At 56.6% G+C, this 18,094-nt stretch overlaps 7 protein-coding genes across 7 annotated transcripts; 2 read left to right on the top strand and 5 right to left on the bottom strand.

Annotated features, from left to right (window-relative positions):
- Positions 1-11: 11 nt before the first annotated feature.
- On the bottom strand, positions 12-577 carry VTJ04DRAFT_2949 (uncharacterized protein; the record flags this gene model as incomplete). The annotated part of the gene is made up of 3 exons (XM_069360794.1): positions 12-182; positions 288-432; positions 477-577. 3 exons carry the CDS (start codon positions 575-577, stop codon positions 12-14), a joined length of 417 nt encoding a protein of 138 aa, XP_069221470.1.
- A 29-nt stretch (positions 578-606) lies between these two features.
- On the bottom strand, positions 607-1,811 carry VTJ04DRAFT_2948 (uncharacterized protein; the record flags this gene model as incomplete). The annotated part of the gene is made up of 3 exons (XM_069360793.1): positions 607-714; positions 815-1,120; positions 1,230-1,811. 3 exons carry the CDS (start codon positions 1,809-1,811, stop codon positions 607-609), a joined length of 996 nt encoding a protein of 331 aa, XP_069221469.1.
- Positions 1,812-1,865: 54 nt separating this feature from the next.
- VTJ04DRAFT_2947 (uncharacterized protein) lies at positions 1,866-2,114 on the bottom strand (the record flags this gene model as incomplete). The annotated part of the gene is made up of 1 exon (XM_069360792.1): positions 1,866-2,114. The coding sequence occupies one exon, from the start codon at positions 2,112-2,114 to the stop codon at positions 1,866-1,868; it is 249 nt and encodes an 82-aa protein (XP_069221468.1).
- A 694-nt stretch (positions 2,115-2,808) lies between these two features.
- Positions 2,809-6,477, top strand: VTJ04DRAFT_2946 (uncharacterized protein; the record flags this gene model as incomplete). Its single annotated transcript, XM_069360791.1, has 2 exons — positions 2,809-2,982; positions 3,049-6,477. 2 exons carry the CDS (start codon positions 2,809-2,811, stop codon positions 6,475-6,477), a joined length of 3,603 nt encoding a protein of 1,200 aa, XP_069221467.1.
- Positions 6,478-7,846: 1,369 nt separating this feature from the next.
- On the bottom strand, positions 7,847-8,385 carry VTJ04DRAFT_2945 (uncharacterized protein; the record flags this gene model as incomplete). Its single annotated transcript, XM_069360790.1, has 2 exons — positions 7,847-8,005; positions 8,107-8,385. The coding sequence occupies 2 exons, from the start codon at positions 8,383-8,385 to the stop codon at positions 7,847-7,849; spliced, it is 438 nt and encodes a 145-aa protein (XP_069221466.1).
- A 1,413-nt stretch (positions 8,386-9,798) lies between these two features.
- Positions 9,799-12,164, top strand: VTJ04DRAFT_2944 (uncharacterized protein; the record flags this gene model as incomplete). The annotated part of the gene is made up of 4 exons (XM_069360789.1): positions 9,799-10,597; positions 10,662-11,561; positions 11,626-11,766; positions 11,839-12,164. The coding sequence occupies 4 exons, from the start codon at positions 9,799-9,801 to the stop codon at positions 12,162-12,164; spliced, it is 2,166 nt and encodes a 721-aa protein (XP_069221465.1).
- Positions 12,165-14,035: 1,871 nt separating this feature from the next.
- Positions 14,036-16,731, bottom strand: VTJ04DRAFT_2943 (uncharacterized protein; the record flags this gene model as incomplete). Its single annotated transcript, XM_069360788.1, has 9 exons — positions 14,036-14,304; positions 14,377-14,681; positions 14,737-14,935; positions 14,999-15,124; positions 15,183-15,235; positions 15,290-15,317; positions 15,370-15,507; positions 15,574-16,454; positions 16,607-16,731. The coding sequence occupies 9 exons, from the start codon at positions 16,729-16,731 to the stop codon at positions 14,036-14,038; spliced, it is 2,124 nt and encodes a 707-aa protein (XP_069221464.1).
- Positions 16,732-18,094: the final 1,363 nt, after the last annotated feature.

Here is an 18,094-nt window from a genome sequence, read left to right as displayed (position 1 = left end):
TGTGCGGTTGGTTACTGTGTCAGATGAGTTTCTTTTTGGGTTTCGGGCTGGGTCCTTGGGTTTGTTGGTGCATGGTCCGGCGTGGATATCAGAGCATTGGATGGAGTTCCAGGTTTGGCATGGGCATCAGGATACCCCCATTGGAGTTGTTTCAGAGGAAATATGGCTGGGTAGATCTGGACCTGTAATTATGTTTGCCATGTATGGTTAGCAGCACAGCAATATATTATCACATGCAGTTCACCACCTCCGCGGCATGAATATCTTCTCTCTGACCTCCCGAAGACACCAAGCCAGTAAGCCTGCATTTCGCTCGTCAAACATAGTAGTGGTAGTGGATTGGTCGTTAAGAGCACTCGCGTAGCAGAAGCAGTAGTGTTTATCTCCAACACGAAAATGAAAAAAAAGAACCCCCTTAACCCCTCCTGTTTTCTGTTCAACAACAGCCCATCAGAGAGGTATCATGGCCCGCTCACCCAACCCAGTAAAACCCTGACCGGGATGGTGTGGTCTGACCTTCTCTACTATACACATCTACGAGGAAAGGCAAACAAGTGTCTAGAACCAATTGGCGCATGGCACATTGGGTGCGAGCGCTGTCAAAGCTCAGGGGGACTCTGACAGGCGGGCGGAGGCTGCGGACGGACGTTTCCGGAAGGCGTCCATGGCCTTGACGAACGCCTCCACCTCCTTGGCGTGCTGGTCCTCGTACGGCTGTTGTTGTGGTTGAGAGAGTTAGCGTGTGTCGAGTCCATGTCTACTACATTTACTTGACGAGAGAGAGTGTGTGTGACGGTTATAAAAAGAAACATACCTTGCGCTGCTCGGGAGTCAGAGCACGCCACTTCTCAAACGCCGTCTTGAAACGATCCGCGGCAGTCAAGCCCTGGAGGATGCCCGGGTTGGCCCGGAGCCACATGGTCATGGCGTTGCCGGGCTGCTTGGGAAGGCGGTCGTCCTCGAGAGGCGGGATGGTCTTCTTCAACGACACACCCTTCCTCTTGAGCTCGATGCGAGCGACCCGGGCCGTGTAGATTTCCTCGGGCGTGTGCCGCAGGATCCACTTCTTGATGGCGGCCTCGTTTGCGGCCCTGTTCTCCTTGGCCTTGGCCTCGTAAGACTAAGGAAGGGGGATCAGTTGATTTTGTTCGTTTCAAAAAGATGAGTGCTTGGGAGTTGATATGTTGTTTTCAATTGGGGGAGAATAAACAAAAAAAAAAACAACCCACCTGCTTCTCAGCATCGGACATAGCCTTCCACTGCTCACGCAGCTGCTGAGAGATTTGCATCATCTCCGCGCCACGCTTGCCCTTGAACAGCTCCTTGTTCTCGTTGAACCACACATTCTGAGGGAGCTGCGGGAGTAAGTCGAAATCGAGCTTGAGCAGAGCAGCCTTCTTCAGCTCGCGGATGGCCTTCTTCTTCTGAGCCTCGATCTGCTCGGGGGTGAGGGGCTTCTTCTTCTTGGGCTTCTTCGCGGCGGCCTTCTTCGCCTTGACCTTCTTCTTGGCCGCTACCTTCTTCTTGGAGGCAGCGGCCTTCTTCTTCTTGGCGGCGGGCTTTGCTGCTGCCGACTTGGCCGTGGCCTTCTTGGTCGTCGTCGCCTTGGTAGCAGCGGTCTTGGACTTGGTGGTCGTGGCCTTCTTGGTGGTGGCGGCCTTAGCAGCGTAGCCCCGGTTGAAGACGGCGACGACGCGGAAGCCGGAGGGAATGACGAAGCGGGGCGCAACGGCGACGGACGAAACGAGGCTGGAGGGGCCCCGGATCGAAACGGCGTGTCGCGCGAGGGCGCGACTGATTGTCGAGAGCATGGCGACGGTGGCCAATTAAGGTGGTGGTGGTGGTGGTGGTCGAGTCGAGTCGAATCACTTTGAAATATTTTTGATCAATTGATATTTTGCAGACGTTGCAGAGATTGCAGGTGACTGAATGCGGGCAGCGGTGGATCCCAGTCGTCGTTGAACCTTGATCTGCAGACGCGACGGGAGAATCCAACGCAGCACACACAGGTCGGTGGATTGGTGTGTGCGAGGTGAGTGAAAGGTGAGGTTGTGAGAGGTGCAGGAGGAAGAGGGGCCGTGCCGTGCAGCAGAGGTTGGGAAATGCGATTTCATGCGACGGGATGCCGGCAATGGAAGAGGTCAATCCCTCAGGTTCCAGGTTGGCCCGTCCGGGTGAGGTGCACTGGAACACTGGGACCTACCACTGAATGCAGCGGTGACGAATGCCGGGTCCCGTCTGTTTTGAGAGTCGAGTCACTATGGGAAAGCTTGCCCAGGCGAGCTTCCAAGCAAGCAGTTCACCAGTTCCTGCTCCTCCCAGTGTCCCACCACGAGCTCAATTTCTGCAAGGATCAAGCCGGGAACAGAGCGGGGAGCTTGGACCAGAGAAAACACAGTGTGAAAAGTGAGAGCATATTCAAGATTGAGTATACTTGACACTGTGCACCGGCGACCCAAGCCAAGAAATCTTTCTTTCCATGCATCACATTGCATTGGAACAGGGTCGACACAACGCTCGGCTTCCAGAACATCCATCAGCCTCATCTCAACCAGACTTCACCTCCATCCACCTCTCCATCACCTCCCAACCATCCACCTACACAGCACAGCACAGCATCCGCGGTCTGCACACAGAACCATAGAGTGGAGGATGCTGCATCTGCATTTCTCGCTGGACCACTAACCACCTGCAAAGGGTCTGCAAAGGGTCGCCCGCCTTCAAAAGTACATCTCACCACCACCACCACCACTACCACAAGTCCACAAGTCCTCTCTTGCTGAGCCATCGTCACCACCGACACCAGATATGGCTCGACCCAGAGACTCGCGCTCACCATCTCCTGCAGGAAGCCATGCTGCGCGAAGGCGTAAGGAGGATGAGCGTCGCGACCGAGACCGAGACCGAGATCGAGACCGCGACCGCGACCGGGATAGGGACCGCGACAGAGACCGCGATCGTCGCCGCTCCCGCAGCCCGGATGTACGTCAACCCTTCTTTGTCCTCAATCCCTTAATATCCCTTGCTGACCACCCCAACCTTCTCCAGCGCCGATACCGCGACCGTGACCGTGACCGTGACCGTGACCGTGACCGTGACCGCGACCGCGACTATGCCCGCGATGGCCGCGATCGCGACTCGTACCGGTGGAGGGACCGTTCCCTAGACCGAGATCGAGATCGGGACCGAGACCGCCGGGATGACGACTACTACCGGCGTCGTGATCGAGACCGCAGAAGGTCGCGCGACCGCGGCCACGACAGGCCACGATCTCCAGACCGTCGAGCCCCGCGGGCCAGAGACGCCAGCCGCGAGCGGAGGAGCCGCGAGAACTCTCCTGCGCGGCCCCACGACCGTCGCGCAGACGGCCGCTCCCCTGCCCACCCAGGCCCCGATGCGCAGCCAGCTAAGTCTACACCGACCCAAGCGCAGACTGAGGCGGAGAAAAAGGCTGAACGACTGCGCAAACTCCAAGCCATGAAGGAAAAGCATGCTCAAAAAGAGGCCAAGGAAGCCGCCGCTACTGCTGACGCCACCCGCCAGCTTCTTGTCGAGATGGACCAGAAGGCCGGCGGCGTGTCGACAGCTACGAAACCTCAACCCGCGTCGGCAAGTCCTGCTCCAGAATCGCCAGCGACTCCGGCGACCCCGGGCCCCTATCCCGGCAAGTTCGACCCCAAAGCCATCGCCAAAAATGCCAAGGGAGCGCGAGCACAGTCGCCCGCAAAGCTCGGAGATGTCAAATTGGCTGCTGCTGCCGCTGCTGCGAAGCCGCCCCTCAACAACAAGGCCCAAACAGGCCCCAAGGATGCCGGCCTGCTCCCGGCCAACCGCGCGGTCAGTGCCTTCGGTTTCAACAAAGCTGCTGACACCCAGAAATCGACTTCCAAGCGCAAGCTCGACATGGACGACGAAGAAGTCACCAAGCGCAAACTCGTCAAGCTCCCCGACTACGTCCCTGACAAGGCCGACGATGCCGTCGAGGCCAACGGCGAGGCGGAGGAAGATGGCGAGGACGACTTGGACCTTCTCATGGCCCGCAACGAGGAGGACATGGCAGCGGCCCACCGCATCCTCCACGAAAGGCGCGAAGAACGCATCCAAAAGGAGGCCATGGCCATGGACGTGGACACGGAGGCTCCGAACGGCACGGCCAAGGAGGAATCGGCGCAACCCGCCGCCGATGCCATGGACGTCGAGGAGGAGCTCGATCCTCTGGACGCCTACATGGCCGAGCTGGAGCAGTCGGCTCCCGCGCCCAAGTTCGGCTTGGCTTCTGCCAAGGAAAAGCAGACTGCGAAGAAGAAGGACTTTGAGCCGGAGGCCTACTTCAGCGAAGATGACTATGGCTACGAGGCTGAGAATGCTGACCCGGCCTCCATCCTCGCCATGGCGGCCAAGAAAAAGAAGAAGGACATTCCGACGATCGACTACAGCAAGATCGAGTTGAACCCGATACGCAAGAACTTCTGGGTCGAGCCGCAAGAGCTTGCTCAGATGACCGAGGAGGAGGCGAACGAGCTCCGCATGGAGCTGGACGGCATCAAGGTGTCGGGCAAGAACGTACCGCGGCCGGTGCAGAAGTGGTCGCAGTGCGGCCTGACCCAGCCCATCTTGGACGTCATCGCCTCGCTTGGCTACGAGAAGCCTACGCCTATCCAGATGCAAGCCCTGCCCGTCATCATGTCAGGCCGCGACGTCATCGGCGTCGCAAAGACGGGGTCCGGCAAGACCATGGCCTTCGTCCTGCCCATGCTCCGTCACATCAAGGACCAGGACCCGGTGAGCGGCGACGACGGGCCCATCGCGCTGATCATGACGCCCACGCGAGAATTGTGCACCCAAATTTACACGGACCTCCTGCCTTTTGCCAAGGCGCTCAAGCTGCGTGCCGTGGCCGCCTACGGTGGTAGCGCCATCAAGGACCAGATCGCCGAGCTGAAGCGCGGAGCGGAGATCATCGTCGCCACCCCGGGTCGCATGATCGATCTCCTCGCCGCCAACTCGGGCCGCGTCACCAACCTGAAGCGCGCCACGTATCTGGTGCTGGACGAGGCCGATCGCATGTTCGACATGGGCTTCGAGCCGCAGGTCATGAAGATCTTCCAGAACGTGCGCCCGGACCGCCAGACCATCCTCTTCTCGGCTACCATGCCGCGCATCATCGACGCGCTCACCAAGAAGGTACTCCGCCAGCCTGTCGAGATCACGGTCGGCGGCCGCAGCGTCGTGGCGCCCGAGATCACGCAGGTGGTTGAGGTCATCGACGAGAGCAAGAAGTTTGTGAGGCTGCTCGAGCTTCTTGGCGAGCTGTACAAGGACGATGATGACGTGCGCGCCCTCATCTTTGTCGACCGGCAGGAGAAGGCTGACGACCTCCTGCGCGAGCTCCTGCGCCGCGGCTACGGCTGCATGTCGATCCACGGCGGCAAGGACCAGGAGGACCGGAACTCGACCATTTCCGACTTCAAGAAGGGCGTCTGCCCCATCCTGATTGCTACTTCGGTAGCGGCTCGCGGCCTCGACGTCAAGCAGCTCAAGCTCGTCATCAACTACGATGCGCCCAACCACCTCGAGGACTACGTCCACCGCGCCGGCCGCACGGGCCGCGCGGGCAACACGGGCACCGCGGTCACGTTCGTCACGGAGGAGCAGGAGAACTGCGCCCCCGGCATCGCCAAGGCGCTCGAGCAGAGCGGGCAGCCGGTTCCCCCCAAGCTCGACGAGATGCGCAAGTCGTGGCGCGAAAAGGTCAAGGCCGGCAAGGCCAAGGATTCGAGCGGGTTCGGCGGAAAGGGCCTGGATCGGCTCGACAAGGAGCGCGAGGCGGCGCGCATGCGCGAGCGCAAAACCCACAAGGCCGACGGGGAAGACGAGGACGACGACGGCGCCGACGACGCCACGGGCAAGAAAGACGCGGCGAAATCCCTCATCGAGGCCGCCGCTTCGGCCATCGTCTCGCGCGACGCCGCCCGCGCGGCAGCGGGTTCCGGGGAGGGCGAAGCCGCGGGCGCGGCGGTGCGCGGCGGCATCCCCGTCGTCACGGGCAAGGGCGGGGCGCTCGACAAGGCGGCGTCGGCCATCGCCGACATCAACGCGCGGCTCGCGCGCGCGGGCCAGCTCCGCCAGGGCCAGCCCATCGACAACAAGGGCCCGGACGCGGGCGCGTTCCACGCGACGCTGGAGATCAACGACTTCCCGCAAAAGGCGCGGTGGGCCGTCACCAACCGGACCAACGTGGCCAAGATTTTGGAGGCGACGGGCACGTCCATCACCACCAAGGGCAGCTACTACCCGCCGGGCAAGGAGCCGCAGCCGGGTGGGGACCCGAAGTTGTATATCCTTATCGAGGGCGATACGGAGCTGGTGGTGAGCAAGGCGCTGTCGGAGCTGACGAGGTTGCTGAGGGAGGCGACCATCGCCGCGGCCGAATCGGAGAGCCGCGCGCCGGTGAGCGGGAGGTATACGATTACGTAGTGTGGGTGTGGATGAGGTGGGGTGTGGTGGTGGTGTGGTGTGGATGGGTGGTGGTGTATTGTTCTGCCGTGGGTTCGTCGTTGGTCAGTCAGCCCGGCAGCAGCGAAGAATGTGTGTTTGTGCTGGCTCGTTCGTTCTTTGATGCTCGCTGGAGTCGGTCACTCGTCTCCAACTCCTTTGCGCGTAAACGAGGTATGGTGTTCTCACATCGTGGTTTATGTTCATTTTTTAGTCTTGATGGTTCCAGGGTTTTGGTTGGTAGGTCGGTGGGTCAGCCAGCCATCGAGAAAAAAAAAGAACCTATGAACTACGATGTTTTTGAGCCCGAGAGAGTCCGTTGGCTGCTGCCCGTGTTGAAGGATGGAAGAGGGTCATCCTACCCCGAGACACGGAAGGGGGCACATCTCATACCAAGTCATCGTGTGAACGGCGGGAACGACAAGGGATGACAATACAGACAGTGTCGTTGGTGTGTAGAATTCCCGGAATAAGAAGCGGTGGTAGTATGTATCTCCGAGCAGCTTGGGTTACTGGTTGGCGTCTTTTGTGGGTTATATATAGTATAGGTGTAATTGAGTTTTGGTATTCGATGACCGTTCCGGGTAGTTCAGGTCTTTGTCTCTGAAATATTGGAATAACGTGTCTTGTACATAATTATATTGCCTGGGGATGTACGTCTCGCTGTTCCATTCCTCAACCATGTCATTCCCGATGCTCGTGCGACTGCCATCCATCCATGGACCAAGAACACCTGAACGTGCGCTTGAAAGTTGAGATATCAGTTAGGTATGGATGTGGCTGACTAAACGACCGCATCGCAATGAAGGAGATGAAAATTCCGCTTGGCTTGAAATCCATATCCCTCCCCTGTCCTGTCCCTTGAAGACCGGACTACCTAACCTACAAAGTATATACCTTGAGAGAGAAGTGAACATGAGCCAGCGACCTCCTCTCCAATCCTACGAAATAACTCAGGTACCTTCCAAGGACGTAAAAAAAAGACAAGCCGCGGCTCCCGTCTAGGTACGCTCCAGAATCCGCTCACTCACTCATGGGTCCCAAAGCGCCAAATCAACTCCCATCATCAGCCATCGTCAGCGCCATCACAATCCGTCCCAGACCAAGCCAGATCCCATCCCGCATCCCTAACTATGAGGAACCCCATACGAACAAAAAGCCCATCACACCCGAACGAACCCACGACTTAAAAAGAAAACCCGTGAGACTGCCTGAACCCAAGCAACTCGGGGACATACTTACATACATGCATACAACCAACCAACTCGACCTCCTAATCCAATCAAACCAAGAACAGAAAAACAAGAGGAGCAAAAGGAGCAGGAAAAGAAAAGAAGAAAAGAAAACAAAATTAACTATGCCTCAAAGCCTCGGCCGCCTGATCCATGTCCCTCCGCCTCCTCTCCTCCTCGCTCGCCAGCCGCAGCGCCTCAGCGTCCGTCAGCGCGCGCTGCTTGTCGAGCGCCGTCCCGAGCTTGCCGCGGTTTTGTTTGGCGGCTTGGTATCGTGCCTATATGGGTACGAATCACTCGTTAGCTAGCCATTCCTCCGCTATAACGCACCTATCACCTTTATATGTGGGTGCTAGGAACCAAACGAAACAAAACTCACCTCAGCAGCAGCAGCCGCCTTCGCGCGCGCTTCCTCCGCACTTGCTCCTCCTGGTGATGATGCTTCCCCGGAAGTTCCGCCCAAGGTACGGGGTGGACCGCCTACTTTGCGCGGCGGCTGCGCAGATGATGATGATGAAGAGGGCTGCTTGGCCTTGGCCGCGCTGGATGGAACCGACGCCGAGGGAGCTGTCGGACGCGGCGGGGCGTCGCCGAGCCGGCGGCCGGGGCGGGAGAAGGGGTCGTCGTCGCGGGAGGATTTGCCGCAGAGGTTTCCCATTCTTTTTCTTGGAGGGAGGGGTCTTTTTGGCGTTTGATAGGTTTGAGGGGTTTGGGGTTGAAACCGGGAGGTTCGTTGGCCGGTTGGTTGGTTTGGCTGGGTTGATGGGAGAGTGAGGGTGGGAGATGGTTGTCTGCGGTTTGGATGTTGTGTATGCGCAGGTTGGGATGAGATAATGGCTGGGAAGTGGAACGGAGAGCTGGATGGATGTCGGAGGATGCTGGCTGGAAGGAAAAGAAGAGAAAGCAAACGGGCCTGGACTGCGCTGGATTGCGAGGCAAAGCAAATGCCGGGCGGAGGATTCGGTGCCTTGTGGCTTGGTGGGAAGTCCACGTGTGTTGTTGTCTGTCGGAGGCTTGGAGGTTGGCTGTTGATGCAAGTCGCAGCGGGAAACGAGCGCAACGGTTCAAGGAAACGGACCGGGCTTGGCGATGCCCCACTTGTCCTGTGCTTGGCTTGGCTGCGGGTGCCTTGAGAGTTTACGGTGTGGTTCATTCATGGGAAGAGAGGGCATGTGATGCTGTTCTGGGAGTTTTAAGATACCTGATGATGGCTGACGTAGTCTTGTAAATAAAACGGTTTAAAGGCTTAATATATGTTTGCTACTGTATCAGCCATTTTGATCTGAAAGAGCTATGGTTGTGTGAGAGCCCTCAACCTGGATTGAAGTAGGTATTCAAGAAACATTTACTTCCCTAGTATGGGCCTGGGACTCGGGATTTGAGTCTATTGCAAGAGGGATGTATAGAGAGAGGCCTCGAACTGAGCTGGTGTTTCTTGTTTGTTCTGTAATTGTGATGGACGATCTGAGCTTCAGGGAGTTGCATCTTTGGCCAACCCCCACATTTGCACAGTATCTCAGGGCTCTGACGTCTGAGTGCCAACCCCGCCATTGACTGTCCGTTTCTTCAAACAAACAAGACACCCTGCACCTGGGATTCGAAAGGCTTACTCCATGCAACTTGTTCACAGAAAGTGAACAATAACCAGAACCAGAAAGGAAAGTTCAGAGTGATAAAGTACGTACCAGCCAACCGGCGGCAGGTGACGACAGACGGGACCAGGGACGCAGGCACCAGGGACCCGGATTTCCGCTGCTCCACCTTCCTCGAGTGGAGAGCTTTGAGCCCTCAAGGTTCTCAAAGGAGCCCTCAAGGTGCAAATTGCGCCGACAACTCCACACCACACCACAACCTCCGGCTCCTGCATCCCGCGGCTGCTCGTCCCCTCTGATGGGAGGTGTCTGTCAAAAAATTTACACCTTCGACTGCCACTGACTCGACCCGGTTCCTGAGTAAAAGAAGCGAGCCGTCGGCTGTTGGATCAATCAATTGCCCCCCGCGGCTACCTTCACAATCAGCTCATTTCCACCATCCTCGAGGGAATCTAGCCTCAGATCTCCCGGTCCCCGCCATGCACGGCCACTTCGACCCCCATGATCCCTTTGGGAGTGGGAATCGCAATGACAACGGCCATGGCCACGGAGGCGTGGATGCAAATATTGCCTTCCATCGCCCCTCCCACAGCACCGGCTATGACTTCGCCGCCATGAACATGGCCCAGCATCACCAACTAGCCCCGAGCCATCACCAGCAAACAACGCCATCCAATCCCGCCCGCATGTCCACCCCATCTTCCACCTATCAAGCCCACGACGACCTCTGCGTCGAGGGCTGCATGGGTGTCGGTCTATACAACGGCTTCCAGCAGCTCAACCATCGAGGAGGCTCGTCCTCGATGCAGAACCGATGGTCCCGCGACCCCGCCGTCCCTCGCTACGACTTTCAGAACTCCATCCACCACAGCATATCCATGCAATCCAGGCCTGACTCCGAGTCGTTCTCCCAGAACCCCTACTACCAGCAATCATGGTATTCCCAGCAACAACAGCAACAGCAACAGCAGCAGCAACAACAGCAGCAACAGCAAATCACCACCTGCGTCATGCCATGTACAGACGAGGACTGCCAGTCTGCAGCCGACAGCTGCTGCGACAGCGAGTGTACCATGACTGACAAGTGCACAAACATGGCCTGCGCTGATATCGCCGACGCCTGCACCGATCAGACATGTCCTGGTAGGCCTGACGTAGTCGCTGCCTCGTTTCCTTCCTCCGAGGTTGTCGACGGCGCCGCTGCTCTCATTTCCATCAACCACCACTCTCCAGGGGGTTCCCAGCACCAAGGATTTGATAACTTGCAGCAGCGTCAAGGTGAGTCCCCTCTTGGGATCTGGTTGCACTTGTCCTTCTGCTCACAACCGCCACGTACCATCAGTCATGGGCAACATGGGCTATGGTCTCTCCAACACGTCGGAGCAACCGTTCCTGTTGCAGCCGGGACTCTTACCAGGCCAATGGGGCACTATCACAAACCACCTCCTCCTTGCCCATGGCGACACGACAGACCCATCAAGCTGTACGAGCTGTCCCTTGGAAGATCCCCAGATCTTGGACCAGTACTGCCACATGCCCCTGGCCATCCCCAACCAGCCAGCCTCCTTCAACAACCACTTCGGTTCGGTCGGCCAGAACTTCCAGGCCAGCCATCAACACTTTGTTGAATGCGGTGCCGAGATCCAGGACCTTGAGTCTTTCCTGGAACACTTCAACTCGCAGCATCGCCCTTTCTTAGCCAATGTCATTCCCAACCTCCCACGGGCCTCGGTCGAGACACACCATAACCATAATAGCCATCACCAGCCGATGGCCGACGCTCCGAGCCAGTCCACATCACCACCCGCGACTCCTCTGGATACGTCCGACTCTGGCCGGTCCTCGGGAACGCCATCGCCCCTGACGCCCCTCTCCAACAACAACGTCGAAATGACCGATGTCAAACCCGGCCCTGCGCCATCTCTCGCCCGCAGCATGTCCATCGCCTCATCCGCAGACCAGTCCCTAGAGCCCGGCTCCATCCACGACGAAGATGAAGGCGACGAAGACGACGAGCACAGGTGTCTCTGGCGCGACGAGGGCCGGCCCAATGTTTGTGGTCTGGTCTTTGCCAATGCCGAAGACCTGTTCAAGCACGCCTCGGAAGCCCACGTCAAACACGCCCAGAAGGGTGCTCAAGGATTCCGCTGCGGCTGGGACGATTGTCCGCGCAGCGACCCGAACGCGCCCGGGTTCCCGCAGCGGAGCAAGATTGAGCGGCACATGCAAACCCATATTGGCCGTTAGTGTCATGACTCCGTTTTGTCCTTGGTGACACTCTTGCTGACATGACGATACCCCCACAGACAAGCCTCACATCTGCCCGACCTGCAACAAGGGCTTTTCGGCAAAACAGGCCCTGACCCAGCACATGTTTATCCACAGCAACGAGAAGCCGTTGGTGTGCAATATCTGTAACAAGGCCTTCCGGTATCCAAGCGCGCTGAGTACGTCTTGAGTTTTCATATCTACCAAATCAATACAAGGCGTGTTACTAACCTCTGTGTGTGCACCGCCAGCGATGCACCAACGCGTCCACTCCGGCCTGAAACCCCTCAAGTGCCCTGTCTGTGGGAAGGGATTCAGCGAGTCCTCCAACCTGTCCAAGCACAAGCGCACCCACGAGGTCAAGGGCCGGTTTACCTGTTCCGTGCCGGGTTGTGATCGCAACTTCCACCGGCAGGATCAGCTGAGACGGCATATGAAGACGCATCAGAAGGATGGGCCGGCCGAGTCGGCGAGCAGGTCGGGGTCGATCTCAGGGATGTCGACGGTCGGTAGTGTTGCCCCTCCTGGTTTTGTTGCTCCTGCTGCTGTTGGTGCTGGGGGGAGCGGGGAGGTTTGAGCAGCCAGCTGTCTCGGAACCGGCGCATGAGGCCTCCTACAACTACCACCGTCCCTGAAGGTTTGTGGGGTTATTTAGGCCGGACAGTTTGGGAGCCTGTTTGGAGGAGGGTTTATGTCGTTCCATCTTGGATTGAGACTCCGCCTTGGTCCAAGATGTGATTGGCCGAGCCGTGGACAACATCCACAAACAAACCTTGTGAGGGGTTCGACCCCCGACGACATGTCTCGTCCCCTCTCGAGAACTTGGGACGGGCCAGGACAGACGAGCCATGCCATGCCGCGAAGGGTTAACGAGCCTATTTGGGGACCCTTCCAGGCAAACGTACGGACGGACGGACAGAAAAACAACAGCAAGCAACTTACCCGTCTGGCCAGTCAGCAACTAGGTCGAATGCGGCGGTGACATAACGCCTCTCGACATGGATTCACTTTCACTTCCACTTCCACTCCCAAGCCGCAACAATGACAGCGATAAAAAAACAACCTGGAAGGAGCTGGAAGGCGGGAATGGGAACGGGTGGGTGATGAGGTCTACCTTCGACCTTCTACCATCATCTCCCACTTGCAATATCTCTGTTGTACCTTGGGCATAGGCAAGAGCCTGAGTACTTTTGTTATTTACGATTACGAAGTCTCTATGGCGACCAAAACAAAACAGGGAAAAAGGATATGGAACTAGGAGGCTACAACATTCATAGGGATGGAATGGGTTGGGTTGGGGGATTTTTTTTTTTTTCTTTATTGTTGTATTTTGAGCGGCAGCGGCAGTGGGAATGATACGGATACCCTTTTTCTTTGTCGTTTTGTTATTCTTTTATTGATCAATTTCATTTTGGCTTCAGTGTTCGGGAGGAAAGGGAAAGTAAAAAAGGGAAAAGAGAAGAGAAGGGGAAAAAAGTTGATGAGCAAGTTGGGAAAAAAAAAGAAAAGAGACAAAATGGCAGATGATTGTATGATGAATTATGATGATGATTGAAGCGAAGAGAATTAGAAGAATTAGAGAGAGACAGTACGCTTGTCCGTCCCGGCTCTGGTATGTGTGTTTAAGATCAAAATGTATGTACATACACTGGCTTAGCAAGACGTTGTGCTGGAGGTTCTTGTGCATTCATTCCTATGGAGAGCGGGAACAGCAAACTCTGAGCAGAGAGGCGAGAGCACGTAGCTTAACCCAGGGGAATATCCTTAAAAAGATACCTACCTAAGGTACCCAAAAGTATCGAAGAATGAAGCACTCTAGTCTCCCTAATCGGGAGCATGCCTACCTATGTACCTTAGGTAGATAGGTAAGTAGGTAGATACCGGCACCTCCTCGTTGGTGTCCTATTATCGTTGTCATCCGCCAGGGGCCGAGTGAGCCTTTTCTTTTCTTTTGTTGCCTTGGGTCCAGGTTGTTTGTTTGACAAACCACACAAACACACACACATGGAACCACCTAACCTCAATCATCGTCTTAAGAGGTTGTGACGCTCAATCACCCAGTCAGTCAGTCAGTCATGATACTTAAACAAATCACACACCCCCAAGCAAAACACACATGCCACTTAAGTTCACCTAACTGATATCACCCCACATTTCCTCTACTCACAAACTCCGCCGAACTTCTCTCTACATACACGCCAACATGCCTGCCCGAAGCACCACCACCACAACACCCAGTCCAGTCCAGTCCATCCCAACCCTTCTATACCATAATTCCCTGAACCCCCCATGACTCAGGTACCTGATCCACACCATTGCTGGACAAGACGAGAAGAGTACCCCTAGTAGTACCACTACTCAAAGCATCGCCCTCTCCTTCCCACAAGCACCACCAGCACCAACCTTTTGCTTCCTCGCCACATCATCATGGTCCACCTCCAGAGAGAGTCACAGCTCCCTCTCGGCCCAGCTCTGGATCATGCCCTCGAGCGTGGGCTCGTAGTGCTTGAGCGTCACTTTCCCCGTGGCCGGGTCGAGGAAGGTGTTTGCCTGGACAAACACCTTGCGGGGTTGCTTGTTCTTGAGCACCACGTCGCGCACCTTGGTGCCCCAATACTCGAGGCCGACGGTCGACATGTCGGTGAAGAACTTTGCGCCGTTCTCCACGTCGGCCGTCGACTTGTAAATGTGCAGCTTCTGGAGGAAGTCGGCGACGGCTGTTGGAGGAAATAAGTTTCGTCAGCGTTCCATTTGTTTTGTAGGGATATGAAAAAAAGGGGTAAACCCACCTTTCCTGCCGCTGGTCAGGATCTTGGACCGATCAAGACGGATCGTCAAATCCGAGAGGTCCTCCTCCTTGTACTCCAGCTTGCAGAAGTCATCGCCGGCTTCCAGGAACGCCTTGAGGATGGCGAAGCGAGCCTGGCAGTGAGGCTGTCCCCACTTCTGGCTCTTGGGGTCCCAGAACTCGACCGAGCACAGGCCGGCGCGAGCCATGCTGAGGTACGACGCATACAGCACGTCACCAGCAGGGCCGTCCATGTCGACGGTGCCATCGCCAAAGCCGAAGATCTGGAGCGCCTTGAATTCGCAGCTTCGTGTGTGTCAGTTCTGCAACTGAGAAACAGTTCTGGGCGCTTCAAGCTCACCTCAAGTGCATTGCAACGAGCTCGGCACGGCATTCCTCATAGGCGCCAGCAATGCCACCAAAGACGGAGCCCCAGGTTTGACCAGGCTTATACCAAGTCGTAATGGGCTTCCCAGTCAGGGGGCTGACGGGAGGGTTGTTGATGTCAAAGTTGTACTCGCCAGGGGCAGTCTCCTGGAGGAGCTTGCCGCAGCCGTGGCCTGACACGGGTCAGCAAAGGAAAGCATTTTCAGGCACAACAGAGAAATAAATAGCAAACATACCAGTAAGCTCGTGAAGGCCGACCTGGACCTCGAACGCGGCATCGCGGTACTTCTTGTACAGCTCGAGATCACTCTCGGCGATGAAGGGGATCTTCTCATCCGGAGCCTTGGCGCTCAGGACGTTGCCTACAAAGTCGTCAGCCCATGAACAATGGAAACCATACTTGCTGGAACCGTAGCTTACCCAAGCTCACATTCTTGAAGCCCTCCTGCTGCCGGATATCGTCGTAGTTAGGACTGTATAGAGATCAGTATCGATATCGTGCCATCTCTTTTCGGGTTTTGGCTTACATGTTGATACCGGCAGGAATGCCAGAGCCTAGGACACCGTCAGATCTGAACAATTGTGCGTCATGGACAACTAAACTTACCGGCAAACGACAGGACCTCCAGAGAAGTGAAGTCAGGAGACAGGAACTTGTCCTTCTCAAACTCCTTGGACCACGGCAGCAGCGGGATCAGCTCGGGAGCCGAGCGGACGAGCTCGCCAAAAGCCCGCGTCCTCTCCACTGATGTCTGTTGTCAGCTCAAGAACAGTGTTTTCCTGACAAAAAAAAAAGCGGCCAGAAACATACGGTTCACGACAGCGGCAAAGCCCTCCCACTCTCCGCGCACACCGGCAGGGTCACGATAAGTCTCAATGAAGCCGATGTTGCACTCGACCATGGGCCCCTGATCGCGGATCCAATGGCGCTGGCTGTCCTTGAAAGCATAGAGCGAGCCCGTCTCAAACGACTCGCCGTAGGCCAGGTGCATCTTCTCCTGGGTCTCATTGTCGGCGTTCTCGGCGGCGGCCCGGATATAGTCGGTAATGAGGCTCATCTCCTTGGAATAGTCGCCATAGACGAGCTTGATAGTCTTGCCTTCAAGAGGCCCGTCGGTGACGACAAACTCGGTCTGGCTTCCAATGTCGCCGCCCTTGGGGGGAACCGAGGTCACGGCGGAGGCGATGAGAATCTCAAAGACGCCATCGGCAGTCTTGCGCACGCGCGTGTTCTCCGGGAGGAGGCCCCTATCTTCCATCCACTTGTTGACGGCGGTGATCTCATCCTTGGTGATGGTAGGCGAGTCCGGGTAGTAGGTGGTTAGGTGGCCCTCGTCGGTGAAGCCCAGATGCAGGAGGCCCGGCTTGTCGGCCGAGAAGATGGCGCCGTTGGTGGCTTTGTAGTGCTTCTCGGCCTCGGGAGAGACGGCGGCGAGGGCCGCAAAGACGGACTCATCGCAGCGGGGGATGAACTTGGAGTCACCAAAGCTTTTGTAGTTACCCGCATTGCCGAGGAACTGGGCGGCGTATTGCAAGAAGGCCGTCAGCCCCTGCTCATCGACGCCGGCCTGCTCGGCGAGCTTCTTCCAGTCGCCGCCGGAGGCCTTGTGCAGGGCCAGGATGAAGTCGAAAATGTGCTCCGACTCAGGGGAGACCTGACGCAACACAATGCGGGTGCCCGCGAAGGAGGCTCTGGGGGTCCAATATCAGCATGGGATGGATGGTGGGGGTACCGCGGGAGAACACAGTAACGCAGGTGGCTGTCTTCTTGCTTGAGACGGCCCCGTGGTTGCACGAGAATGCCCTTTTTACATGTTGGAAACTCAATCTAAAAGAATCCTTACTTGCTGATGAAGTGAGCGTAGCGCTTCTGCTTGTCCGTGAGAGCATCAAAGTGCTTCTCGATCTCGAGCCGGACGACCGAGGGCGGGGCGTCGGCGAGATACTGGGACAGTTCCTGAGCGTTCATGGTGAAGAGACGACGAGGTTGCTGTTGGAGTTGGACAGTTCGGATGAGAGGGAGTGTGAATGCGGGACGAGTGGAGGTGAGAGCTGCACGGTGATGAGATGAAGCTGCAGGAGAGTGAGTGCTGAGTCGGGCGGTTGTTGTTGATAGCCTCAGACCGCGAGATCCGATGGGAGCCCGGAAACAGAGACGCATCGAAACCAGAAAAAATAAAAAAAGAATGTATAAAAACACAAAATAAAAAGAATTGGACCTCTCCGCTAGGCAGTCGCTCTCCTGGCCTGACTGAACCTCGGGCTTCCCTCCCTGCTGACGCTCACCGGACAAGACTCAAACCAAATCAAACACTCTGGATGGACCTTCCGTTTGTCACTTGTCTGCATCCGTCCATCGCAACTGCCCGAACCGGCCATTGAAACTGCCTGCCTGAAACTGGTTCGCGACCCCGCCGTGGCACGTGCCATGTTTCTGCCCCCGATCTAACGGCGGCGGAGGGGCCAATTGCATGTGCTGAGAGCGTGAGAGCGGGGTAGTTAGTTAGCTCCCCTGAGCTCCGAGACAAAACTAAAAAGATTCAACATTGACAACTTCTTCCCAGGATTCAAACAATAGCAAGAGAGGTGGCTGGCTAGCAATTGTCTATGTACGAGAAGCATTGTGCCGAGGCTATTGAATGACGTATGTTTGCTTCCAGTTGCCAATTGGGGATACTCAAGACTCTTTTGTGGCTTGAAAGCTGGGGGTACTTCTTCAAGGCGGGGCAGTTTGGCCAGGTGGTTCGTTGTGTGACAGTGGGTTGCCCGGAACGGAAGGTAAGGCAAACGACCTGACCTGCTCCGTAAGACCATTGAGATTCAAGGGATCCATTTCCTCGAGCTACGACTAGTCGATGCGGGCAGCTGTTTCGTTTGTCCGCCTTGTCTGCGAGGGGCAGCTAGGAGGCGGGGTGCTCGAAGAGGGGCCAGATTTCAGCCGTTCCACTTCAGCTGTCTGCATTTCAAGATAGCTGACCAGCCAAATTGTCTTCAGTCAGTCGCTGGACTGCGGTGCTGTAACTAGTTACTCGGCCTGGGCCCCGAATGCCGCTGTAGGATTTAGCCCGGCTGGGATTTGGCGTCTGGAGAAAGGAAATGGTTGCCATGACAGGTTTAGTCCAAGGAAATACATCAGCGGGGTTGAGGTTGATCTGTCCAAGAAGTACGAAGTGGCATGATCACGAAATGTATAAAAGAGGGTATTATGAGAGGCTGATGCTTGACTTGAGGACTCAAGCAAGAGCCTGTCAACGGTCCGACACACCGGTGCCAAATCTGGGTGGGAATGGCGACAACCAAGCATGCTTGGCTGGACATACACATACATACAT

The sequence above is a fragment of the Mycothermus thermophilus genome, assembly GCF_041956435.1.
Source record: "Mycothermus thermophilus strain CBS 625.91 unplaced genomic scaffold VTJ04scaffold_2, whole genome shotgun sequence".
NCBI classification, from domain to species: Eukaryota; Fungi; Ascomycota; class Sordariomycetes; order Sordariales; family Chaetomiaceae; genus Mycothermus; species Mycothermus thermophilus.
Note: the sequence above shows the minus strand (reverse complement) of the source record. Positions and strands in the feature narration are given on the sequence as shown.